Source organism: Trachypithecus francoisi, unplaced genomic scaffold, assembly GCF_009764315.1.
Source record: "Trachypithecus francoisi isolate TF-2019V2 unplaced genomic scaffold, Tfra_2.0 Lachesis_group3, whole genome shotgun sequence".
NCBI lineage: Eukaryota > Metazoa > Chordata > Mammalia > Primates > Cercopithecidae > Trachypithecus > Trachypithecus francoisi.
Genome location: NW_022681468.1, coordinates 37249189 through 37274146, shown reverse-complemented (window position 1 = coordinate 37274146; position 24958 = coordinate 37249189). Strand labels below are relative to the sequence as shown.

Genomic DNA, 24958 nt, shown 5'->3' with positions numbered 1-24958 from the left:
CTTTTGACTGTAATTAAACTTTTAATTCTTAGTTTTTATTCTGGTAAATGAAAACAAAAAATAATCAAAAAGAATTTTTATTTGTCATTGACAGTTCAATATAAATTAAGTAAAACATTAATTCATTTATTCTGCACTATTATCAGAATTTTTCTAATTTTTTCATAAAGTGACCATTTCTAAACATATAGCTTAATGGTCAAAACAAGTTCAATAAAATATTAATTTACAAATATCAGAAGTGAAGACTGTGGTCCTATAATTCTTTCCCCTACCAAAGTTAAAATGTAATTGTCATTCCAGGAAATCAAAATATTTTAGAATAGCACACTCTAAACAAGTGATGGGAACACTACTAATTCCTCAGACTTCCTCTGGCATTACTTTTGATAAAGAGTCTCCAGCCAGGCACGGTGGCTCAAGCCTGTAATCCCAGCACTTTGGGAGGCTGAGACGGGCGGATCACGAGGTCAGGAGATCGAGACCATCCTAACACGGTGAAACCCCGTCTCTACTAAAAAATACAAAAAAACTAGCCGGGCGAGGTGGCGGGCACCTGTAGTCCCAGCTACTCGGGAGGCTGAGGCAGGAGAATGGCCTAAACCCAGGAGGTGGAGCTTGCAGTGAGCCGAGATCATGCCACTGCACTCCAGCCTGGGCGACAGAGCGAGACTCTATCTCAAAAAAAAAAAAAAAAAAAAAAAAGAGTCTCCAAATAAAATACAGAATTTTGGCACATAAACATTTTAATCTTGTCAAGACAATGTAAGGAAATGCCCCCAAAAGATTATTAAATTGACCATAATTACCAATATCAGTCCCTAAGATAATTTTTCTGAATAAAAGAATTGGGTTTTTTCTTTTTGTTTTTAGGATTTTTTTTTTTTTTTCCACACTGGTTTTTGTTAAGACCTCATCAGTCTTGGATGCTCACCCTCAATTCCTCCATAGCTATGTTAGTATATTTAATGTTTTTTGCTATTTTCTTAATCCTTAACTAGTCCCTTCATTTCATGCATTATCTTCCAGTATTCTCCTCCTCTATTTTTACTTCTTCCCTGCTACCCATGTGCTCTTGGTGGGTAGTTACATATACAGAATCTGCTTCCCTTTGCAGTGTTTCATTTGCATAAAGACTGGATGGCATTGGTTTGCTCCATCTCTGATTATTGTGGCTGTTTTGAACTTTGTGAAAATACTCCCTTGGCATACATAAACAAGAAGACACACAAAGACACACACAATGATGATGACCAAAAAGCCTTTCTTCTCATTTTCTAAGAGAAACGAAGGCACAAAAAAGGAGTCTTCCATGGGTCTGGGGTCACTAACTGGAGTCCAGTGGCCTGACTTTTCAGAGTGCTCCTTTCCTTATCTACTTCCTGGTCCAAGAAACAGGAAAACGACAGTTTGAACTTGATTATAATTTCTGCCTTCCTCTACATTTCTGCCATTCCCCAAACCTCACAAACTTCTTAGAAAAGGAAGCTGTTCTGCGGTTTAGACATGAGAAAGCATCTTAACAGCAGTGGCTTTAGGTTGTCAGAGATAAGACCATGCCATAATCCAGCTTCGGTTAAGAATCTCCTGAAAGAATCCAGAAGCTGGTGCATGACAGTTAAAGAGGTGAGGGTCAAGCCCTGCTCTCTCTTTTTTTTTTTTTTTTTTTTTCCTGAGACAAAGTCTTGCTCTGCTGCCCAGGCTGCGGTGCAGTGATGCAATCTCAGCTTACTTTACACCCTTCGGGTTTGAGCGATTCTCCTGCCTCAGCCCCCCGAGTAGCTGGGATTGCAGGTGTGTGCCACCATGCCCGGCTAATTTTGTATTTTTAGCAGAGGTGGGGTTTCACCATGTTGGCCGGGCTGGTCTTGAACTACTGACCTCCGGTGATCCACCACGCCTGGTCAAGCCCTGCTCCTGAGCTCATGGAGTTTAGCTGAGGTTGCAGTGTGGCCCTTTTGAAGTGAAGACTGGTTGGTTGGGAGAAACTGAATTGTGAATAGAAAAGCTAGTTCAAATTCGTATAAATCATCCCTGCTATAGTTTAGATTCTCCTAGGTAGTAGTTTCTTTCAGAAGGAAAATATGAGCTATGCAGGTCATATGAGGGTCTTCTTATCCTATTAACGATAGCTCTAGTAACTCTGGCAGTAACAGAAGCAAAGTAAATCTGGACATGATAGACATTTAGATGAATCTGGCAGTACACTGAGTTTTAACTGGACACCAAGCAGGCAAGGCTGGAAGGTTTTGCTCTCTTTGTGCTAAAGGTTTTGGAAACCTTGAAGGAGAATCACTTTGACAAGAAGTACTGTGTAGTCTGCCGCAGTCTTCTCTTGGGTCCAACTGCCACTGCCTGTTAGTCCATTGGGAGGCCCAGCAGGTCACAACTGACGTCCCACAGCCGCCTTGCTATTGTCTCATTACGAGCTTGGGCAGAGACCCATGTCACATGACAGTCACTGGAAGGTAAAGAGAGAGGTATGAAGCACAGTGTTAAGAATGAAGTCTGCCATCTGCCAGGGATAAGGAATATGACATAAAAACAACCAGGGATCACATGTAATCCACGTACTTCACAGGGCCAGTGTTGGTCCTATCTCTTCATTCTCCAGTCCTTAGCCAGAAAAAATGTAATTCCCATTTCTGATCTCCTCGCTAGACCACCTCTCATCAGAATGCTTTGTTTGATATATAATGCATATATTTAGTCTTTATATTCCTCTATTTATATAATTTAATACCAGTGCCCGCCTGATACCCATGTATATCCATCTTCTTCAAGTAACTCCACAGGGCCCATTCTACAGGGCCTTGGACAATGTCATATAGCTGAGATCCTGCTATTCACATTGGTCAGAGATGCTTGGAGTAGTTAAAAAAAAAAGCTGATTTCTGGACTACCGGAAGTTATACTCTTTGTAAACTCATATGAGAAGTAAAGCCAGCTTTGAAAACAACAAAAGGAAAACGCAACAGCAGAAAAGAAATGGTAAAACCAAGGTACCAGGTGTCTGGGTCCCTTTTGTGGTGCTGTAACAGAGTATGACAGACTGGGGAACTATAATGAGCTTACAGAAACTGGCTTATGATTATGGAAGCTGAGACCAAGATCAAGGGGCTGGCATCTGATGAAGGCCTTCTTGCTGTGTCATAACAAGATGGAAGGCATCACATGGGCAAGAGAGGGAAGGGGACCCAAGTCATCCTTTAGTAAGGAACCACTCCCACAATAATGAACCCATTCCAGAGAGAATGGCATTAATCCATTCATGAGGTCTGCCCTTGTGACCTAATTTACCTCTTAAAGGCCCTGCCTCTCTACACTGTTGTATTGAGGCTTAAGTTTCCAACATATGAACCTTGAGGGACACATTCAAATCATAGCAAAGTGTTTCATATATATACCCTCTCTTCATTGCTGTAATTAATTCCAAGTTTGTTTTTCTTTTTTTTTTTTTTTGGAGACAGAGTCTCACTCTGTTACCCAGGCTGGAAGTGCAGTGGTGTGATCTCAGCTCACTGCAACCTCTGCCTCCCAGGTCTGAGTGATTCTCCTGCCTTAGCCTCCAGAGTAGCCAGGATTATAGGCGCCTGCCACCATGACCTGATAATTTTTGTATGTTTAATAGAGACAGGGTTTTGCCGTGTTGGCCAGGCTTGTCTCAAACTCCTGACCTCAAGTGATCCACCTTCCTCGGCCTCCCAAAGTGCTGGGATTACAGGTGTGAGCCACCGTGCCCAGCCTATAATTCTGATGCAGAAAATCTTCTTAAGGACAATTCTTACTCATTTTTGTATTCTCTGGATCTGGTATACATCTGGTAAGCATTCAATCAAAGTTTAAAAAAAATGATTGAGTGAATGGATTACAATCTTTAAAGTCATGTAAGGAAGCAACTTTTAAAAGTATACTATTTCAAGAAAATTGCTTCCTTAGTATTCTAAGCACATACTGAAGGTGAAAGAGCTGACAAGTCTGAATTAACTATATATGCAAACTCTTAACACTATATCCAGTAAGACAGTGGGATTCAAAGTGTGCACCACAAACCAGCAGCAGGAGCACCAACTGGGAGCTTGTTAGAAATTCTCCAGCCCTACTCCAGACATACTGAATGAGAACCTCTAGGGTTGCGGTTCAGGAATCTGTTTTCAACCAGTTTTCCAGATGATTCTTGAACACACTAAAGTTTGAGAAACACCATTTCAAAATATCATCATTTACAAAACAAGTCTTATCAGGACTTCTGTTTAAGAAGACTCACCAGTATGACGAGTACAACTTGCCATTTCTTAGTGAAAAGATCATCAGTGAGAACCACAAGGCTCTGTGTCTCTCGGGAAATGACTCGGCCGTTGTAAGCCTCGGCATCCTCCACTGCACTGTGCCTTATACTCTTCATAAGGTTACAGTGAAGAGCAAAGAACACAGTTCACATGAAGGTTCCTTGTAGACGATAAAAAGTAATCAAATACTACAGCAAGAGCTTTCTGGTTGTTTTTCTTAGACAGGGTCTCACTGTTGCCCAGGCTGGAGTGCAGTGGTGCAATCGCAGCTCACTACAACCTCCTCAGGCTCACGTGATCCTCCTACCTCAGCCTCCCAAGTAGCCAGGACCACAAGTACACACCACCATGCCTGGCTAATTTTTGCATTTTTTATAGAGATGGGGTCTCATTATATTGCCTAGGCTGGTCTTGAACTCCTGGGCTCAAGCAATTTGTCCACCTCAGCCTCCCAAAGTGCTGGGATTACAAGTGTGAGCCACCACACCCAGCCAAGTAAGAGCTATTTAAGTGTGCCTATGGCATTGGCATGGTCACGGTATTGACATTTCCAGGGGGATTTTGCTAAGAATTAGTATAGGTAAAAGATAAACTAATTTCAAAACTTACTACAATGCTATAGAAACCAAGATAATGTGACACTGGCATAAGAACAGACATACAAATGAATGGAACAGAATTAAAAGTGCAAACATAAACCCTTATATTTATGGTCAATTGATTTTTGACAAGCTTACTGTTATACTCGAATTGTGTTCCCCCAAAATTAATATGTTGAAGCTCTAAGCCGCAATGTGACTGTATTTAGAGATAGGGCCTTTAAGGAGGTAACTAAGGTTAAATGGGGTCATCAGGGCGGGGCCCTAATCCAACAGGACTAGCGTCCTTATAAAAAGAGGAAGAGACACCAGGAGTGTGTGTACATAGAGGAAAGGCCATGTGAGGGCTCAGACAGAAGGCATCCATTTGGAATTTGGAAGTCAGGAAGGCAGCCCTCACCAGAGACCAACCAGGCCAGCACCTTGATCTTGGACTTTCAGTCTCCAGAAGTGGGAGAAAATAAATTTATGTTGTTTAAGCCACCCAGTCTGTGGGATGCTGCTATGGCAGCCTGAGCAGACTAATATAGCTACCAAGACAATTCATTGGGTAGAAAACTGTCTTTTCATCAAATGGTGCTAAGGCACTGGATAGCCACATGCAAAAGAATGAAGATTGATCCCTACCTCATATCACATATAAAAATTAGTTCAAGGCTGGGTGTAGTGGCTCACACCTATAATCTCAGCACTTTGGAAGGCCGAGGCAGGTAGATCACTTGAGGTCAGCAGTTGGAGACCAGCCTGACCAACATGGCAAAACCCCATCTCTACTAAAAATACAAAAATTAGCCAGGCATGGTGGTATGCGCCTGTAGTCCCAGCTACTTGGGAGGCTGAGACAGGAGAATTGCTTGAACCCGGGAGGTGGAGGTTGCAGTGAGCAGCCTGGGTGACAGAGCAAGACTCCGTCTCAAAAACAAAAAAATAAGATAAAATAAAATAAAAATAGTTCAAAATAGATCACAGACCTATGTAATGCTACAACTATAAAACTATTAGAAGGAAACATAGGGGTTGCTATGGTTTGAGTGTATCCCTTAAAAAAATCACATGTTGGAAACTTAATCCCTCTGCCTTCATGAGCAGATTAATTAATTAATAAAGGCTCTGCCCTCATACATGGATTAATGTCACTATCATGGGAGTGGGTTTGTTCTTGCATGCCCTCTCACCATGTGATGCCCTCTGCCATATTATGACACAGCAAGAAGGCCCCAACCAAATGCCAGGCACCATGTTCTTAGACTTCTCAGCCTCCTGAACCATGAGCTAAGTAAATTTCTTTAGAAATTACCCAGTCTATATTCAAAAGCTAGCAGAAGGCAAGAAATACTAAGATCAGAGAAGAACTGAAGGAGATAGAGACACAAAAAACTCTTCAAAAAAAATCAATGAATCCAGGAGCCGGTTTTTTGAAAAGATCAAGAAAATTGATAGACTGCTAGCAAGACTAATAAAGAAGAAAAGAGAGAAGAACCAAATAGACACGATAAAAAATGATAAAGGGGGTATCACCACCGACCCCATAGAAATACAAACTACCATCAGAGAATACTATAAACACCTCTACGCAAATAAACTAGAAAACCTAGAAGAAATGAATAAATTCCTGGGCACACGTACTCTCCCGAGACTAAACCAGGAAGAAGTTGAATCCCTAAATAGACTAATAGCAGGCTCTGAAATTGAGGCAATAATTAATAGCCTATCAACCAAAAAAAGTCCAGGACCAGATGGATTCACAGCCAAATTCTACCAGAGGTACAAGGAGGAGCTGGTACCATTCCTTCTGAAATTATCTCAATCAATAGAAAAAGAGGGAATCCTCCCTAACTAATTTTATGAGGCCAACATCATCCTGATACCAAAGCCTGGCAGAGACACAACAAAAAAGGAGAATTTTAGACCAATATCCCTGATGAACATCGATGCAAAAATCCTCAATAAAATACTGGCAAACTGAATCCAGAAGCACATCAAAAAGCTTATCCACCATGATCAAGTGGGCTTCATCCCTGGGATGCAAGGCTGGTTCAACATTCGCAAATCAATAAACATAATCCAGCATATAAACAGAATCAAAGACAAGAACCACATGATTATCTCAATAGATGCAGAAAAGGCTTTTGACAAAATTCAACAGCCCTTCATGCTAAAAACGCTCAATAAATTCGGTATTGATGGAACGTACCTCAAAATAATAAGAGCTATTTATGACAAACCCACAGCCAATATCATACTGAATGGGCAAAAACTGGAAAAATTCCCTTTGAAAACTGGCACAAGACAGGGATGCCCTCTCTCACCACTCCTATTCAACACAGTGTTGGAAGTTCTGGCTAGGGCAATCAGGCAACAGAAAGAAATCAAGGGTATTCAATTAGGAAAAAGAAGTCAAATTGTCCCTGTTTGCAGATGACATGATTGTATATTTAGAAAACCCCATTGTCTCAGCCCAAAATCTCCTTAAGCTGATAAGCAACTTCAGCAAAGTCTCAGGATACAAAATCAATGTGCAAAAATCACAAGCGTTCTTATACACCAATAACAGACAAACAGAGAGCCAAATCATGAATGAACTCCTATTCACAATTGCTTCAAAGAGAATAAAATACCTAGGAATCCAACTTACAAGGGATGTGAAGGACCTCTTCAAGGAGAACTACAAACCACTGCTCAGTGAAATGAAAGAGGACACAAACAAATGGAAGAACATACCATGCTCATGGATAGGAAGAATCAATATCGTGAAAATGACCATACTGCCCAAAGTAATTTATAGATTCACTGCCATCCCCATTAAGCTACCAATGACTTTTTTCACAGAATTGGAAAAAACTGCTTTAAAGTTCATATGGAACCAAAAAAGAGTCCGCACTGCCAAGACAATCCTAAGTCAAAAGAACAAAGCTGGAGGCATCACGCTACCTGACTTCAAACTATACTGCAAGGCTACAGTAACCAAAACAGCATGGTACTCGTACCAAAACAGAGCTATAGACCAATGGAACAGAACAGAGTCCTCAGAAATAATACCACATATCTACAGCCATCTGATCTTTGACAAACCTGAGAGAAACAAGAAATGGGGAAAGGATTCCCTATTTAATAAATGGTGCTGGGAAAATTGGCTAGTCATAAGTAGAAAGCTGAAACTGGATCCTTTCCTTACTTCCTATACAAAAATTAATTCAAGATGGATTAGAGACTTAAATGTTAGACCTAAAACCATAAAAACTCTAGAAGAAAACCTAGGTAATACCATTCAGGACACAGGCATGGGCAAGGACTTCATGTCTAAAACACCAAAAGCAACGGCAACAAAAGCCAAAATTGACAAATGGGATCTAATTAAACTAAAGAGCTTCTGCACAGCAAAAGAAACTACCATCAGAGTGAACAGGCAACCTACAGAATGGGAGAAAATTTTTGCAATCTACTCATCTGACAAAGGGCTGATATCCAGAACCTACAAAGAACTCAAACAAATTTACAAGAAAAAAACAAACAACCCCATCAAAAAGTGGGCAAAGGATATGAACAGACACTTCTCAAGAGAAAACATTTATACAGACAACAGCACATGAAAAAATGCTCATCATCACTCGCTATCAGAGAAATGCAAATCAAAACCACAATGAGATACCATCTCACACCAGTTAGAATGGCAATCATTAAAAAGTCAGGAAACAACAGGTGCTGGAGAGGATGTAGAGAAATAAGAACACTTTTACACTGTTGGTGGGACTGTTAAATAGTTCAACCATTGTGGAAAACAGTGTGGCGATTCCTCAAGGATTTAGAACTAGAAATACCATTTGACCCAGTCATCCCATTACTGGGGATATACCCAAAGGATTATAAATCATGCTGCTATAAAGACACATGCAGACGTATGTTTATTGCGGCACTATTCACAATAGCAAAGACTTGGAATCAACCCAAATGTCCATCAGTGACAGACTGGATTAAGAAAATGTGGCACATATACACCATGGAATACTATGCAGCCATAAAAAAGGATGAGTTCGTGTCCTTTGTAGGGACGTGGATGCAGCTGGAAACCATCATTCTGCGCAAACTATCGCAAGAACAGAAAACCAAACACTGCATGTTCTCACTCATAGGTGGGAATTAAACGATGAGATCACTTGGACACAGGAAGGGGAACATCACACACCAGGGCCTATTGTGGGAAGGGGGGAGGGGGGAGGGATAGCATCGGGAGAGATAACTAATATAAATGACGAGTTAATGGGTGCAGCACACCAGCATGGCACATGTATAGATATGTAACAAACCTGCACGTTGTGCACATGTACCCTAGAACTTAAAGTATAATAAAAAATAAAAGTAAAAAAATAATAAAATCAAAAAATAAAATTAAAAAAAAAAAAAGAAATTACCCAGTCTGTGGTATTCTGTTATGGTAACAGAAAACTGTCTTTACTAAAGACAGTAGTAAATCTTTGTGGCCTTGGGTAAGGCAATGATTTCTTAGCTACGACTACACAAGTGACAAAAAATAGATAAACTGGACTTCATCAAAATTTACAAGTTTTACATTTCAAAAGACACCATTAAGAAAGTTAAAAGACAACCCACAGAATGAAAGAATATTTGCAAATTATATATCTGACAAGGAACTTGTATCTAAACTATTAAGAACTCTTGCAACTCAGCAATAAAAAGACAATTATCAAACTTAAAAACGGGCAAAGGACTTGAATAGACATTTCCCCAACAAAGAAACAAATGAACCAAAAAGTGCATGAAAAAATGTTCAACATCATTAGTAGGAAAATGAAATGAAAATAAAAACAAGATATTCCTTCATACTAGGATGGCTAAACTCAAAAGGAGAGACAATAACAAGTGTTGTTAAGGATGTGAAGAAATTAGAACACTCATACACTGCTGGTGGGAATGTAAAATGGGGCAGTCACTTTGGAAAAGTTTGGCAGTTCCTCAGCAGTTAAACACAGAGTTACCATATAACCCAGAAACTCCACTTCTTTTTTTTTTTTTTTTTTTTTGAGACGGAGTCTCACTCTGTAGCCCAGGCTGGAGTGCAGTGGCCGGATCTCAGCTCACTGCAAGCTCCGCCTCCCGGGTTTACGCCATTCTCCCGCCTCAGCCTCCCGAGTAGCTGGGACTACAGGCGCCCGCTACCTCGCCCGGCTAGTTTTTTGTATTTTTTTCGTAGAGACAGGGTTTCACCGTGTTAGCCAGGATGGTCTTGATCTCCTGACCTCGTGATCCGCCCGTCTCGGCCTCCCAAAGTGCTGGGATTACAGGCTTGAGCCACCGCGCCCGGCCCAGAAACTCCACTTCTATGTACCCAAGAGAAATGTCCACACAAAAATTTCTACACAAATTGTCACAGCAGTATTCAAATAGCTAAAAGGTGCAAACCTAATGCCCATCACCTGATGAATGAATAAATAAGATGTGGCAAATCTATACAATGAAATGTTACGCAGCAATAAAAAGAAATGAACTACTGACATGCTTTGGCATGGGTGAACCTTGATAATATTAAGCTAAGTAAAAGAAGTCAGTCACAAAAGGCCACATATCATATGATTCCATTTATATGAAATGTCCAGTAAAGGCAAATTCTTAGAGACATAAAGCAGACTAGCGGTTGCAGGCAGAAAGAACAGCCAGTGCAAAAATCTTAAGGCTTCAATCAAAACAGACTTTTATGTTCATTTCTTGATGGTGGTCTACATGGCTGATGTTGGATCTTCAAAATGAATTAAGAATTCATAGCAAAGGAAAGGTTCTTCAAAAGTCAGTTCAATAGTAAGTTATGGATTTAGAGCTGACTTTCTTTAAACCACTCAGTCAAAGCCAAGATAAAGGGTTATTATTTTTTTTTTTTCTTAAAATCTCCAGGGAAGAAGAATCCAGTCACTCTTGGAAAATCAATCCAGTGTACTATATAAATCTATCTTCTTATACTTCAGAACCACATTTCCAACTATCTGCTATACATTTCTACTTGCATGCCTTATAGATAACACACACACAACATGTACAGAGCCAGGTTTATTACACAGTGGACAATTGTTACTCTTTGGCTGAACATTCTACTTTCTTTTGGCAATAGCAACCTCATTTCCTTCTGCAGAATTACCTTTTCCCCTCAAAATAGTTTGAAAAGAGCATTAATAAAGTCCCTGTCTGCGTCTAATCAAAAGAATAAAAATGAAGGGATGGGAGGAAGGAGAGCCAATGCTTCCTCCCTAGAGAGTGGATGATAAGCAATAAAACCTAAAGACTAAAGATAGCTGGCATTCACTCACCCTAGCAGCAATGCCCTGGCTAGCTGACTGCCACTCTGACTCTTCTTAGCCTGGCTCTTCAGTCTTCCCTTTCAACCTAGGGGTCCCTCCTCTCCCTACTAATAGTTTAATAAATTTCCTTCTTGCTTAAGCTAGACAAAGTCCCTTTCCACTGCTTTGGAATCCAGGAACCAGAAGTTCCTCACATTACTTTTCCATGTCTGCTGTCTTAGTTAATGTCATCATCAACCTCAGTCAGGCTTGAAATCCAGGTTAGCAAAGCCTCTCTCATCCCCTCATTTATTAATCATCCAGTGATAAAAATTCTGCTGCTTCAGGGCCTCTTTCACATTACCATTCCTTTCATCCCAACTTTCTGGAACTCTCTCTCTCACTAGGTTAATTATTCATTCATGAAACAAAGTTTCTAAAGCACAGACGAGATTATGTCTCTACTGAAACAACTGTGCGGCCCCTCCACAAGGCTGGCATTATAGGCCCCTCATCATCTGTCTACCTTTCTTCCCAATCTTAAAGCTACTTTCAGCTACTTCCCTAAAATTTCAGGTCATTTCAACAATAACCTGAAGTAGAGGTAAAAACATGTTAAAATTTTGATCTTGTGTGAGCCTGGGATTTGCTTCAAAATAATATGAGGAGAAGAAAAATAAGGAAAGGGGTAGAGAATGGGGATAGGGCAGAATTGGTCATGGGTTAATGGTAGCTGAGTCTCCATTATATGCAGGTTCAGTGCACTATTTTATCTACCCCGTGTTATATTCAAAATTCTCTACATTTAAATCATTTTAAATGTCTTTGCTTATTTGAGAGAGGAGTCCATAGGTAGTATTTCAATCCTGAAGACAATAGAGAAATACATATTCAAATCCTTTTTTTTTTTTTTTTTTGAGGCAGAGTTTCGCCCCACCTCAGGTGATCCGCCCACCTTGGCCTCCCAAAGTGCTGGGATTACAGGCGTGAGCCACTGTGCCCGGCCTCAATTTTTTTTAAATTCTTTTTAATGTAAAACAATAGAATTAGGAATCCAAAAAAGAATGAAGATTACTGGACTGACATAACAAAGACAGGAAGAAAACAAACAGAATGTATAATTATCAGTATAAACGACGGCATAAGTAAAATCTAATGTAGCAATTATTACAAAAAAAGGAGTCAGATTCCCCTATTAAAAGGTAAAAACTCTACAGTTAAAAGACAAAAGCTATATTAGACAATGTACTTTTAAAAAAGGGTATACCCAGACAAACCCAAATATCTCCTTTGAGCAATAAAATCTCATCTTCACAAAGAGATAACATGCATACCTGAAATGATTCCCACTTAGAATCTCAAGACCTTCTGTTAAGGCACAGTGCAGGCTAGTCTGGGCTCCCTGCTGAGGAGTCTTGATGAAAAAGGAGAAAAGCCACCACATCCATCTCATGAAAGATGAGTGCCGAACCAGTTCAGATTGGACTGTGCCAGGGTGTACAGAATACGTCGTAACGCCAGAGCCTGGTTGGGGGTGTCAAGAAGAGAGAGGAAGACAGGACTTGATTTTGCATAATGGCCCCAAACAGAAAAGGATGTAAATAAACATGTGACTTCCACATATGGACTCTTTTGCCCATGGTGACATCAGAAGTATTGCTCACAGTAATTTATACTTCCATCTCACAGATTTAAGAAGGCTGTAGACAGTGCTAAGGACCTCTGTGTATTTGTGACTGGAAACTCCCGTCAGGAATCAGCAAAGCCAAGACTCATCCTCTCAGCAGCACTTAACATTGTTGACCACCCCCTTCTTTTTTTTCCCCTTCTTTTTTAGATATGGGGTCTCCCTATGTTGACCAGTCTGGTCTTGAACTCCTGGCCTCAAACAATCTTCCCACCTTGGCTTCCCAAAGTATTAGGATCACAGGCATAAGCCACCATGCCCACCCCATCCCCTTCTTTTTTTTGGGACAGTCTCGCTCTGTTGCCCAGCCTGGAGTGCAGTGGCACGATCTTAGCTCTGCAACCTCTGCCTTCCAGTTTCAAGTGATTCTCCTGCCTCAGCCTCCCGAGTAGCTGGGACTACAGGCGTGCGCCACCATGCCAGGCTAATTTTTGTATTTTTAGTGGAGGCAGGATTTCATCATGTTGGCCAGGCTGGTCTCAAACTCCTGACTTTAAGTGATCTACCCACCTCGGCCTCCCAAAATGCTGGGATTACAGGCGCCAATCCCCTTCTTCGAGTCTTCTTTTTCATTGGCTTCCATAAGCCTACACCACTTCTGGTTTTCCTAACCTTTCTGGCTGCTCTGTCTCAGTTTTTTGGACCTGTTCATCATCTTCTATGCAAACATTAAATGTTGCAGTTCTTGTGGCTCACCACTCTCCATAATTCTATGATGCTCACATATTGTCCACAGTTCAAACTGCTCCTCTGAACTGCAGACATACTGGGAGTCAACACAATGTGGTGGTTATGGGCATGGACTTCGTAGACAGACTGCCCAGTTTCAAATCCTGGCTCCACTCATTAGCTATTGGGCAAGTTCCCTTTTGTGACTCATTTCTTCATCTCTAAAATGGGAATAATCATAATACCTACACCTTACAGGGTTGTTCTGAGGGTTAAATGAGTTTGTATATGTTAAAGATCTTAGAAGAGTGTCTGATGCAGCTGGGTGTGGTGGCTCACGCCTATAAGCCTAGCATTTTGGGAGGCCAAGGCAGGTGTATTGCCTGAGCTCAGGAGTTATAGACCAGCCTGGGCAACACAGTGAAACCCCGTCTCTACTAAAATACAAAAAATTAGCCAGGCATGGTGGCGTGCACCTGTAATCCCAGCTACTCAGGGAGCTGAGGCAGCAGAATGACTTGAACCGAGGAGGCAGAGGTTGCAGTGAGCCGAGGTCATGCCATTGCCCTTCCAGCCTGGGCGACAGAGTGAGACTCCGTCGCAAAAAAAAAAAAAAAAAAAAGTGCCTGATGCATGGTAAGTGCTAAATGACATGCTATTTCAGGCCCCCAATCCTTTATTGAAAATGCTGGGGCCAGACATACTTCAATTTTTTTCTGATTGTAGAAAGGTAATATAAAATGTATACATACACTGCCTATTATCTAATCTCCCTAGTACAGGAAATGTTTTGCTGCCAAATGAGTTTTGGTGTAAAGCTTACAAAGAAACAGAATTTTTCAGGTCTTTGTGGGCTGACAGCTGCAGACACAGCCCTGTGGACGTGCACTATTCCCAACTGCCTACTCGACATCTCCCTAGATGACCCATAGTAATGCAGACTCAGAGGTCCCAGATTTCTACTTTTAAAGCCAAACCCGGTTCTTGCAGTGTTCCTGACATGCCCAGTCAGGCAAAAGGGTTCTTGATGAATGCTCGCCTAAAGCATGCATCTCCAGTCAACAAGCTCTCCCACCCCAAATATCTCTCAGAAGTTTCTACTACCCTCCATCTCCACCACCTAGTCCACACTACCCTCATTTCTCGCCTCTGCTGATGAAATCAACGGCTGCAACCCCTCTTGCCCCCATTTTGAAAAGGCTTTAATTTTAAAGGTTTCCCATTGCTCTTAGAATAAACATGAAAATCCTTACCGTGGCCTCTAAGGGTTTGGCCTCTACCTATCTCACCAGTCTCAGCTCAGATCTTTATTACTCTTGCTTTCTACAACCTACCGATGGTAACCTTCACTGTTTCTCAAACTGAGCCTGGACCTTTGTACATTCTGTTCCTTCTGCCTGGAACGTTTCTCAGCCTCCACAGTCTTTTTTTTTTTTTCAGATGGAGTTTCACTCTTGTTGCCCAGGTTGGAGTGCAATGACGCGATCTTGGCTCACCGCAACCTCCGCCTCTCAGGTTCAAGAGATTCCCCTGCCTCAGCCTCCTGAGTAGCTGGGACTACAGGCATGTGCCACCATGCCTGGCTAATTTTGTATTTTTAGTAGAGACGGGGTTCTCCATGTTGGTCAGGCTGCTCTTGAACTCCTGACCTCAGGTGATCTGCCCACCTCAGCCTCCCAAAATGCTGGGATTACAAGTGTGAGCCACCGCGTCTGGTGTCTGGCCCCCCCTTTTTTTTTTGAGACAGAGTTTTACTCTTGCTGCCCAGGCTGGAGTGCAGTGGCATGATCTTGGCTCACTGCAAACTCTGTCCCAGGTTCAGGCGATTCTCCTGCCTCAGCCTCTCCAGTGGCTAGGATTACGGGTGCCTGCCACCACACCCGGCTAATCTTTGTATTTTTAGTAGAGATGGGGGTTTCACCAAGTTGGCCAGGCTTGTCTCGAACTCCTGAGCTCAGGTGATCCACCTGCCTCAGCCTCCCAAAGTGCTAGGATTACAGGCATGAACCACCACGCCCGGCCTCAGCCTCCACATTCTATCAGTACCTCTAATCCCTTTAATTTCTAATCACCCTTTGGGGCTCAGCATGCAACTCACTTCTTCAGAAAAGTCTTCCCTGAACCCTCAGACTGAATAAGGTCCCCCCCCGGCCCCCACTAAAATCCATTATAAGTCCTGGTACTTCTCTTTTATAACATTTATCACAATTATAATTAAACAGCCACAATAAAAAGGAAACAATCCAGATGTTGTTAAAGAAATGCATAAATACACTAAGGCACATCTATACTACGAAATACAACACAGCCAATACAATGAATGGGGTAAATCCATATGTACTAAATGGAAAGATCTCCAAAATACTGTGTTGGAGTTTCAGTTCCTTGTGCATGATACATACATATGTAAATGCATAGGATAATTATTGGAAAGGGGCATACAAGCTGTTGATAATGGTCACGTGAAGGGAGAAGAGCAGGGGGAAGAGGGGAATAAATGAAGGAGGTTTTTCACCTTTAATTCTACATACTTCCATATGCTTTGAACCTTTTTTTTTTTTTTTGGTAGAGATGAGGTCTCACTATTTTGCCCAGGCTGATCTTGAACTCCTGGCCTCAAGTAATCCTCCGGTTTTGGCCTCCTAAAGTGCCTGAGATTAAAGGTGTGAGCCACTGTGCCTGGCCTTATTTGAACTTTTTACAATGAGAATTATTCATGCATTACTAGGCTGATTCTACATTTAACAGTTTGTATAAAGACTTGCTAACTGTCTTTCTCCCCCGTTAGATGTAAACCAAACCAAGGAAGAGACTATACCTATCTTGTTCACCAACTCATCCCCTGTCCCCTAACCCAGTGCATGGAACAGCATGGGCACTGAATACATGTCTGCTGAATGGCTAAATGAATGAATCTTCTGTCAAATCGGGTTCTTTTACTGCACCATAAAGATTTTCCACTGAATCCTCACAACGATCAGAGTTACCTCATTCACATATTGTGAATTCTCACCACTGGACCCATCTTTACACCTCCAGGTCACTGAGGCTCCCTGATCAACTCTTTGGATAGTTTTCACCATCCAGTTACCCTCATCTATCATAAATTGATAAAAGATGTCATGCCCTGGGCACAGACTGGGCATAAGGACTGAGCTAACCACCAGCTTCCATCTCACAGATGTTCATTTGGTAGGATGATCCTGTTCCAACTATAGGGCAACTGTGCCTGATTCCTTGAGCCTGTATTCTGCCTGCCTCAATTCCTAGCACAGTTTACCCTCGATTTCCCTTCTCTTTATTAGAAATCCAGAGTAGACAGTGCTAAGGACCTCTGTGTATTTGTTACTGGAAACTCCCCTTCTCAAGCATGTATTTCCCTCTTATTTGACCCTTTGCAAGGAAGACCCTCCTCCTCCATATTTCCAGTACCTGTTTTAGTCTACTGCCTTTATCTAGTGCCAGTTCAGGTCCTTCCCTCCTACTCAGTCTCACTATGAGTAAAAAATCTTGACTTGCTTATGAAGCCTGGATTAATTACGACAATAAACTGTGAAGTAGTCCCATTTACATATGAAGAAGGAAGTCCTAAAAGTTAAGTAATGGCCAGGTGTGGTGGCTCACACCTGTAATCCCAGCACTTTGGGAGGCTGAGGTGGGTGGATCACCCGAGGTCAGGAGTTCAACACTAGCCTGACCAACATGGTGAAACCCTGTCTCTACTAAAAATACAAAGATTAGCCAGGCGTGGTGGCATGCACCTATAGTCTCAGCTACTCAGGAGGCTGAGGCAGGAGAATCGCTTGAACCTGGGAGGCAGAGGTTGGCAGTGAGCCGAGATTGCGCCATTGCACTCCAGCATGGGTGACAGAGCAAGACTCTGTCTCAAAAAAAAAAAAGGCCAGGCGTGGTGGCTCATGCCTATAATCCCAGCACTTTCGGAGACCGAGGCGAGCCGACCACGAGGTCAGGAGATCGAGATCATCCTGGCTAACACAGCGAAACCCCATCTCTACTAAAAATACAAAAAATTAGCCAGGCGTGGTGGTGGGAGCCTGTAGTCCCAGCTGCTTGGGAGGCTGAGGCAGGAGAATGGTGTGAGCCTGGGAGGCAGAGTTTGCAGTAAGCCGAGATCACTCCATTGCACTCCAGCCTGGGTGACAGAGCAAGACACCGTCTCAAAAAAAAAAAAAAAGTTAAGTAACTTGCTATAGATCACACAGCTAATAAGTGGTAAAGCCAGGTCTTCAGACTCAAACTCAGAGTCTCACTGTCCCAGCTAGCCACCTCCAATATTCAGTTGTAGACTACTTACTAAAACTATACCCAATTATAGCCACAGAAGCAGGTCCTCTCCAAGTGATGGGCTCTGGAAACAGTTTCCGTTCCTGTGGGTTTTACCTGCCTCTCTCTGACCCATGTCTCCACATTCATTTCCTCCAGGCCCACCTTTTAGCCTCCGGGCCAGTTCCTGGGTGAATAGGATGTTGGCTAGCTTGCTGTGACAGTAAGCCAGGCCTGCATTGTAGAATTTCTCGCCCTGTAGGTTATGGAAGTGGATCCTTCCCAGGTGATGTGCGAGGGAAGACACATTTACTATTCTTGATGGGGCTGATTCCTTTAGTTTCTCTAGCAGCAGATGGGTCAGGAGGAAGTGACCTGTTGAGAAATACTAGAATTAATGAAGTTCGGGGCCATGTGGGAATGACAGGAGTTGTGGTAAGCAGGCCTCAGCTATGGGAGGCAGATAATTCAGAAATAAGATCTTTCCCTCCAACTTTTCATTATCAACTAGAAAACAAGTTCAATGAAGGTTTAGGGAAATAACAACAGCCAAAGACATGAGGCATCCTTATATGAGCGAGATAGGTCTAGACTATGTGAATATGAAATCCCAGTTCATTCCTACTTTGGTTAATCTCATTCTTAAGAGCTGGTCGGCTGGGTGCAGTGGCTCACGCCTGCAATCTCAGCACCTAAGGAGGCTGAGGCAGGAAGGTGCCTGAGGCAAGGAGTTTAAGACCAGCCTGGGCAACATAGCAAGACCCTGTCTCTACAAAAAAAGAGCAGATGACCTATACCTGATGCTGGCCACAAGGATCACTACTAAGAAAGCAAGACAGTACCCTAAACCAATTAGGCTGTTAAAAAATGCGCCAAGGCAAACTGAATCTAAATCACAGATTAAAAAGTGGGCAGAACCTGGAGCAGCCCTCAGGTATTCCTCAGCTGTCAGGTAGGTTTAGTCACACCACAAGAAGGCTCAGTCTGACCCCTCAGTTTCCCAAAGAGAATTTTGGTTCTCTCTAGCTTTGTGATAAGGCCAGATTTCTTACCCAAGTGGTTGACTCCTATGTGCATCTCAAAGCCATCTGCTGTCTTCGAGTAGGGACACATCATCACCCCTGCATTGTTGATCAAAATGTGGAGGTGCTTTTCCTCTGCAGGGACAAGACAATGGTGCGTGGAAGTGGTTAGCCAAAGCTACTACATCTTAGAAAGCTGCCTCATGCTCAGGCTTTGAAAGTGAGGATGCAGGACTTCAATCTTCCCTCCATTTTCCCTTCATACTTATTTTCTATTGTTTTTCATTTTAAGACTAGTTGAATCCCACCTGCTTTTACTATGGGGCAAAATTCCATTTTATACTACCAAATGACCTTCCCGATCTTTGTAGTTCAGGAGCTAGTTACTCACTGCTTTTGGGAATTGTTTCATCCACCTCTCCCAATAAAAAGACTTCCCAAGCTGAATGGAAAGATTCCAAAGCAAGAGATAAATGAATGTTCTCTGTGTACCTCTGCCCTGGTATTCAGGTCCCCAAAGAAATAAATACTGGCTTCACCTCTTTATTGCATCTTCCAATTCTCTCTCATGGTTCATCTCCTCATATGGTTTGTAATTTATGAGTTCACATCAGTGAAAGTTTTTTCCTTGGAGGCCTAGATCCCTGGTCTATGAGGGGATATGCCTATAGAGTGCTCTTGGATTTGCTTTTGATGACACATTACAGGTTTTTATGTTAATTTCCCATAGATTATTACACACATACACACACACAGATCAAACCCATAAATATCCTCATATCACTTGCTGGTATGAATTCAGACCCCACAGATGATGCCAGCTTGGGGTTCTAATTTTTTGCCGATGACTCTTTATCCGTCTATGTCCTAAAGAGATGTCATGTCCCTGAGCCGGTGGCCAGGGTTTTTATTAGCCTCTATACTATGGACCAGATGGCCCTTTGTGAATCTCAACCTTGTGTAGAACCTCAAATACAGCTCCAGCTCTCAAAAGCCTGTATAGGTATTTAGACCTCAGACCCTAAAAAGCCCATACTGAATGCTGAGACTCCCATGAGATTTCTGGCTTCAGCGCTTGCTCACTGCTATGACGTTTTGAATTCCTTTTCTGTTTCTGCCTCTGGAAGATAGCCCTTTGACATAAATCGTGTCCCAGTGACTATGAGTTCAGCTACAAAAGTTTTTGGCTATATTTTATCCACTATTTCTATGAGGGAGAGGGACCTTTTCCTTTTAGTTAAATCTGCCATGTTGATCTCAAGACCCACAACATAGTCTCTCTAGTTCTACACTTACCGGCTAAGAAGCCCTTAGCAAAAGCTCGAATAGACTTAGTATCAGACAGGTCCAGTTTCCGCACCAACACCTGCTGGTTCCCTGTCGTGGTCTGGATCTCTTTGGCCACCAACTCCCCCTTTTCCACATCCCGGCAAGCTAAATATACTCGAGCTCCTGTCAGCCAACATATGAAAGAGAAACAGTCAGCTCTGTTTTTGAGCTGGCATTATAAATCTGATGTTATTTCCAATATTTTCTTAAAATACACATTTTTACCCTTTCTTCACAACAGAGGTATCTAATTAGCAAATAGGTAAAGAAAAATAAATTAATAATATTCATTAAGGATCCATTATATGTAGAGCATAGTACTAGTTTCAGATCAGCAAATCAGTGGAACTCTTAGGTATTCTTGAATTCCAAAACTGGGAAGAAACAATGAGAATGAATCATCATTACTGTGAGGGGTAAAACAGCAGTAATAGGAGGGAATTGAAAGTAGGTGAACTTGCCTCTCTGAGCCAGCTCTTTGGCTGTCTCCTTCCCGATACCTGTATTAGCTCCAGTGACCACAACTACTTTCCCAGGAAGCTGAACAGTTGATGTACACACCCCACTGGACAGCATTTTCCTGCAGACAGAGAAGGAGAGCTCATCAATTCTTCATTCTCCTGTCTCAGCCAGTAGGTTCCTGCAACTCCCTGTGTCTTCTGGCTGAGGTTTGCTTTAGTTCTTTCCACTGTTGTCCTTTTAAAGGTTTAAGGAAACTTGGAGGAAAGATGACAAAAGTTTTCTGCTTTTGCTCAAAGACAAAAGTGATCCTATTACAAGGGCAAAGCTTACAGCTGTTCCCTGCAGCACAAGAACTGGATGAATATCTGATTAGCCAGGCACCTTTGGTCTGAGCTCTCCCTAAGGCACTTGTGACTTAGAAAATCACAAGATTCAGCCCAGATGAAGAAATAGCTAGTTTCTGTAGGTCAATCTGTCCACAACTGGCATTTTATGGCCTTGAGAAATGGCTAATCCAATACAAAAAGTTAAAACTATGAAAGCTTGTGACTCTGGTACAAAATAAACAAGAAAAAAAAAAAAACACCCACACATGCACACACACACACTTAAAGAGAAGATTATGTACGTACAAAGGGGAGTTGGGATTCAAGTCTTGCTTTGTCTAATCAGAGTCCTTGTTTCTTCCTTTTTTTTTTTTTTGAGACAGAGTTTTGCTCTTGTTGCCCAGGCTGGGCAATGGCATGATCTTGGCTCACTGCAACCTCCACTTCCCAGGTTCAAGCGATTCTCATGCCTCACCCCTGCTCCCCGGCCCCCAGGAGCCACTACATCCAGCTAATTTTTGTATTTTTAGTAGAGACGGGGTTTCACCACGCTGGTCAGGCTGGTCTCGAACTTCTGACTTCAGGTGATCCGCCCGCCTCAGCCTCCCAAAGTGCTGAGCCCGGCCTAGAGTCCTTGCTTCTAAGCACTATACTATACCGCCTTTTCCAAATGAATGAATGCACAAACATGGATTGGCGGTTCTCAGACTGGCCTATTCTCTTCTTGGCAATGTTGCGACTCTGGTTAAAACAATCTGTTGACCAAGAGATGCATTCTTAAAGGGCATTTTGGAGGCCGAGGCGGGCAGATCACGAGGTCAGGAGATCGAGACCATCCTGGCTAACACGGTGAAACCCAGTCTCTACTAAAAAAAAAAAAAGTACAAAAAAATTAGCTGGGCGTGGCAGCATGCGCCTGTAGTCCCAGCTGCTGGGGAGGCTGAGGCACGAGAATGGCTTGAACCTGGGAGGAGCAGCTTGCAGTGAGCCAAGACCGCGCCACTGCACTCCAGCCTGGGTGATAGAGCAAGACTCCATCTCAAAAACAAAGAGCATCTCAGCCTTTTTCATTGAACTTGGAATTGCAAGGTACATACTCTTAGCCACTGAAGTTACCTGCTTAGTGCAAAATGCCACAGGGAGGCAGATTAATTCATGGTCTCCACAATCCATCACCTCTCTCCTCAGAGAACAAGCCTCCAGGCTGTTTCCCACATCCCCTTACTGTAGTTCCAGGAGTGACAACTTAGTAGGACCTGTACTTAGCTCTTTCTTCTCCTTAACCAGCAGGAATGAAAGAGACAACTATAAAAGTCCGGCTCTGGCCCGATTTCTATAACCCTGCTGAGTTGGGAATACAGCTCCTGGAGTATAATGTTTTTTTGTTTTTTTTCAGAAAAATCCCACTGGGGTATGAGCACTATTTTCAATTCTGGTTCAACTTTTCATTGAGATTCTATATGGATAAGAGGATCTTGTAGTGAAAAAAAGATAAAAAGCAGTGATTTCATCTGCGTGTGAGCAACCATGTGTGCCTAGAGGTGGGAGAACTGAGTGTTCAGAAGGGAGAAAATATGTAACTGGAAGAGGGGCGCCAGAGAGGGAAGAGAAAATAAAAATAAAAGAAGGAAAGTAGGTGACCGTGGTAAGAAATGACTGTGATCTGGCCTGGCTTCAAGTTCCACTGGGACGAAGACCGCCCCACCTGGGGAAGGAGTGTGTCTATTCAGTAACTGGTCCGTCACCACTGGTGACTTACTTAGAACCAATAAGCAGGCTGCCGGTATTACAGCCCGCTGCTGATTCACTGGGGCACTTGGCCAGCCTTGGGCTGACTGATCTATCACCTGGTCAATACCTTTCCACCATTCTCCCAGCCCTCACCGCCGCAGTACCCTAGCTCCTAACTCAGATCCCCCGTGCTCCTACTCGCAAGGCAGGATAAGAGCTCATAACCAAACCCTCTTCCTTTTCACTTTTCTCCTTTACAAAATCCGCCCACAGAACGAGCGATTCTAACAGCAACGAGAGAGCAAGGATGGGCCGCAGATGTTAACGATTGCTATCAGTTTCAGAGGGCGAAATATGGAATCGCTCCTTTGTACCTCGAAGGCTGGTTCAAGGCGTGGGAATTAAGGGGAAAACAGCGTGGGGCCATATCCCATTGAAGGGTCCGAAACTCGAGAGTTTGAGGTAGCCTTACCCTCGGGATTCCCTGGAGCCAGAATCAGGGGGTGCTTAGACAAAAGAAAAACGGGCCAGGGAAAAGCAGGGTGCCCCGGAGTGCCGCCCCTTTTCACCGTCTGGGCTCTCGGGTCTCCTCCTGGCATCCAGGACAGCTGGACCTCGCCAAAACCCACCGAACTCTGGGCCCCGCCATCTTGGAGCCCCCCCAGGGGCGTTTTCCAAGAAAGCTTTGGTGGGGATTCTATGTTTCCCTGCCGCCCCCAACAATAATTCGCGAGAAGGCAATACATTTGCACAGACCTGATTTGGGGCGCAGCCATATACAGAAGGAAGGGCAGAAGGAGGAGCAACAGCAGGAACAGGAGCTCAACCATCTCTGCCGGCTGCAGCGGCACCAGAACAGGATGCCCCAGCGGCGCTCGCCGACTGTGGTTTCTCTTTCTAGACACGCCCCAATTCAAATTGCGACAGCCCGGGGAGCAGACCTTCTGGGAAATGTAGTCCAGAGCTCGGCAGCCTCAGGCGGGCTACGGGGGAGCGCTGCGGCCGATGCTGGCAGAAGTTGAATTATACATCGCTAATCCCCAACCATCTAGGGCCTAGGGCCTGTGGGATCATTCACCCAGCTCTCCCTTGTGGCCACCCGCGGTGTTTGTGAAATCTCTGCAGTCCTCTATCTCCCCAGACCCAAGTCCAGTCCCTGGTTCGGTTTTCCCCAATCCTGGTTAGGCAGTTACCGCACTGTTTCTCCTGGAGATCAGATATGGACGTCTGGGAAATGAAAGGCGGATTAGACAGGAGAGGAGTGGTCCGGATTCTGACAGTTGGGAAGGTGGGGGAATGTAAACCCTTCCTCCTCGAGGATTCCTTTTTCCAGTAGAGAGGAAGCAATAAGTCCTTGAAGACATTCCCAGGAGAATCACTTTATTGTGTCTTCATTGGCACAGTTGTTTTTGCCAACTCGTGAAAGTATTTAATCCTGTCTTTAATTAAGGCTATGAATATGTTCTCTGTGAATAAATAGGTTCCCTGTTCAACTGTTTCTTTCATCTGAGGCCTATTTCCTCGGGGTGAATGTGGAGGGTGTTTTAACCAATCAATATCTGTCTGGGATTCCTTAATTGTACCCAGTAATATTTTCTGGTCCTTTTGCATTATTTCCATTTGGTTAAAAGACACATGTTCCAATGAACTAATATATTTTATAGCAAATTGGAGAGAAGAGGGTTTCCTTCACAATACTGATTCTTACCAATTTAACATTTGATTATCTAGCAATCATCACATTTTGTCACACATTCTCATTATTGTGTTACCTAATATTTGTATTGGGTTTTATAACTTTATAAACGCCTTTCATTTGTTTTGTTCCTTATTCATTCATTCTTGCAATTGACAAACATTTATGGCATTCCTATAGTGTACTAGGCACTGTGCTGAGGTCCAGCAGGGAGCAAGGAACACATAATCTCTGCCTGCCCAGAGTTCATGGACTGTCAGGGCAGACCTTAAATAGGTGATCACTATATATAAATCGTGGTGAGGGTTATGAGGGGAATTAGAGAAAGCTCTGGGAGCTTCTAGCAGGGAGAGGAGCTCTAGATCAGGAAAGGCTTATTTGAGGAAATAACATTTGAGCGGAGGCCAGAGGGAAGTTAGTAGGCAAGCAACACAGACAAGAGTGTGCTGTGCAGAGGAAAGAACCCACCTGAGGGCTCACAGAGACAGCAGGGTGCACTAGAGCAACAGAAAACCGTCTAGGGAGAAGGGAGAGTGCCAGAAATGGCAATAATAGCCAGCGCTTACATAGTGTTTATTAT

General features: G+C 43.0%; 1 protein-coding gene and 1 pseudogene across 2 annotated transcripts; both read right to left on the bottom strand.

The window, feature by feature from the left end:
* Positions 1 to 852: 852 nt before the first annotated feature.
* On the bottom strand, positions 853 to 2102 carry LOC117071015 (annotated as a pseudogene). Its single transcript, XR_004432142.1, has 3 exons — positions 2091 to 2102; positions 1827 to 2008; positions 853 to 1245 (listed from the first exon to the last, which is right to left on the bottom strand). The product of XR_004432142.1 is annotated as an uncharacterized LOC117071015 (transcript).
* Positions 1827 to 23618, bottom strand: RDH11 (retinol dehydrogenase 11). Its single transcript, XM_033187647.1, has 7 exons — positions 23439 to 23618; positions 20625 to 20743; positions 20131 to 20286; positions 18865 to 18969; positions 17978 to 18187; positions 12507 to 12696; positions 1827 to 2461 (listed from the first exon to the last, which is right to left on the bottom strand). Exons 1-7 carry the CDS (start codon positions 23510 to 23512, stop codon positions 2359 to 2361), a joined length of 957 nt encoding a protein of 318 aa, XP_033043538.1. The 5' UTR covers positions 23513 to 23618; the 3' UTR covers positions 1827 to 2358.
* Positions 23619 to 24958: the final 1340 nt, after the last annotated feature.

What these genes read in the sequence shown, in the direction of transcription:
- RDH11 (XM_033187647.1), bottom strand. Translation starts at nt 23,512, where the DNA reads ATGGTTGAGCTCCTGTTCCTGCTGTTGCTCCTCCTTCTGCCCTTCCTT. An exon ending in CAAAGAGCTGGCTCAGAGAG is followed by an intron (nt 20,287 to 20,624) that starts GCAAGTTCACCT and finishes GTTGGCTGACAG; the next exon opens with GAGCTCGAGTATATTTAGCT. An exon ending in CATAGGAGTCAACCACTTGG is followed by an intron (nt 18,188 to 18,864) that starts GTAAGAAATCTG and finishes ATTTCTCAACAG; the next exon opens with GTCACTTCCTCCTGACCCAT.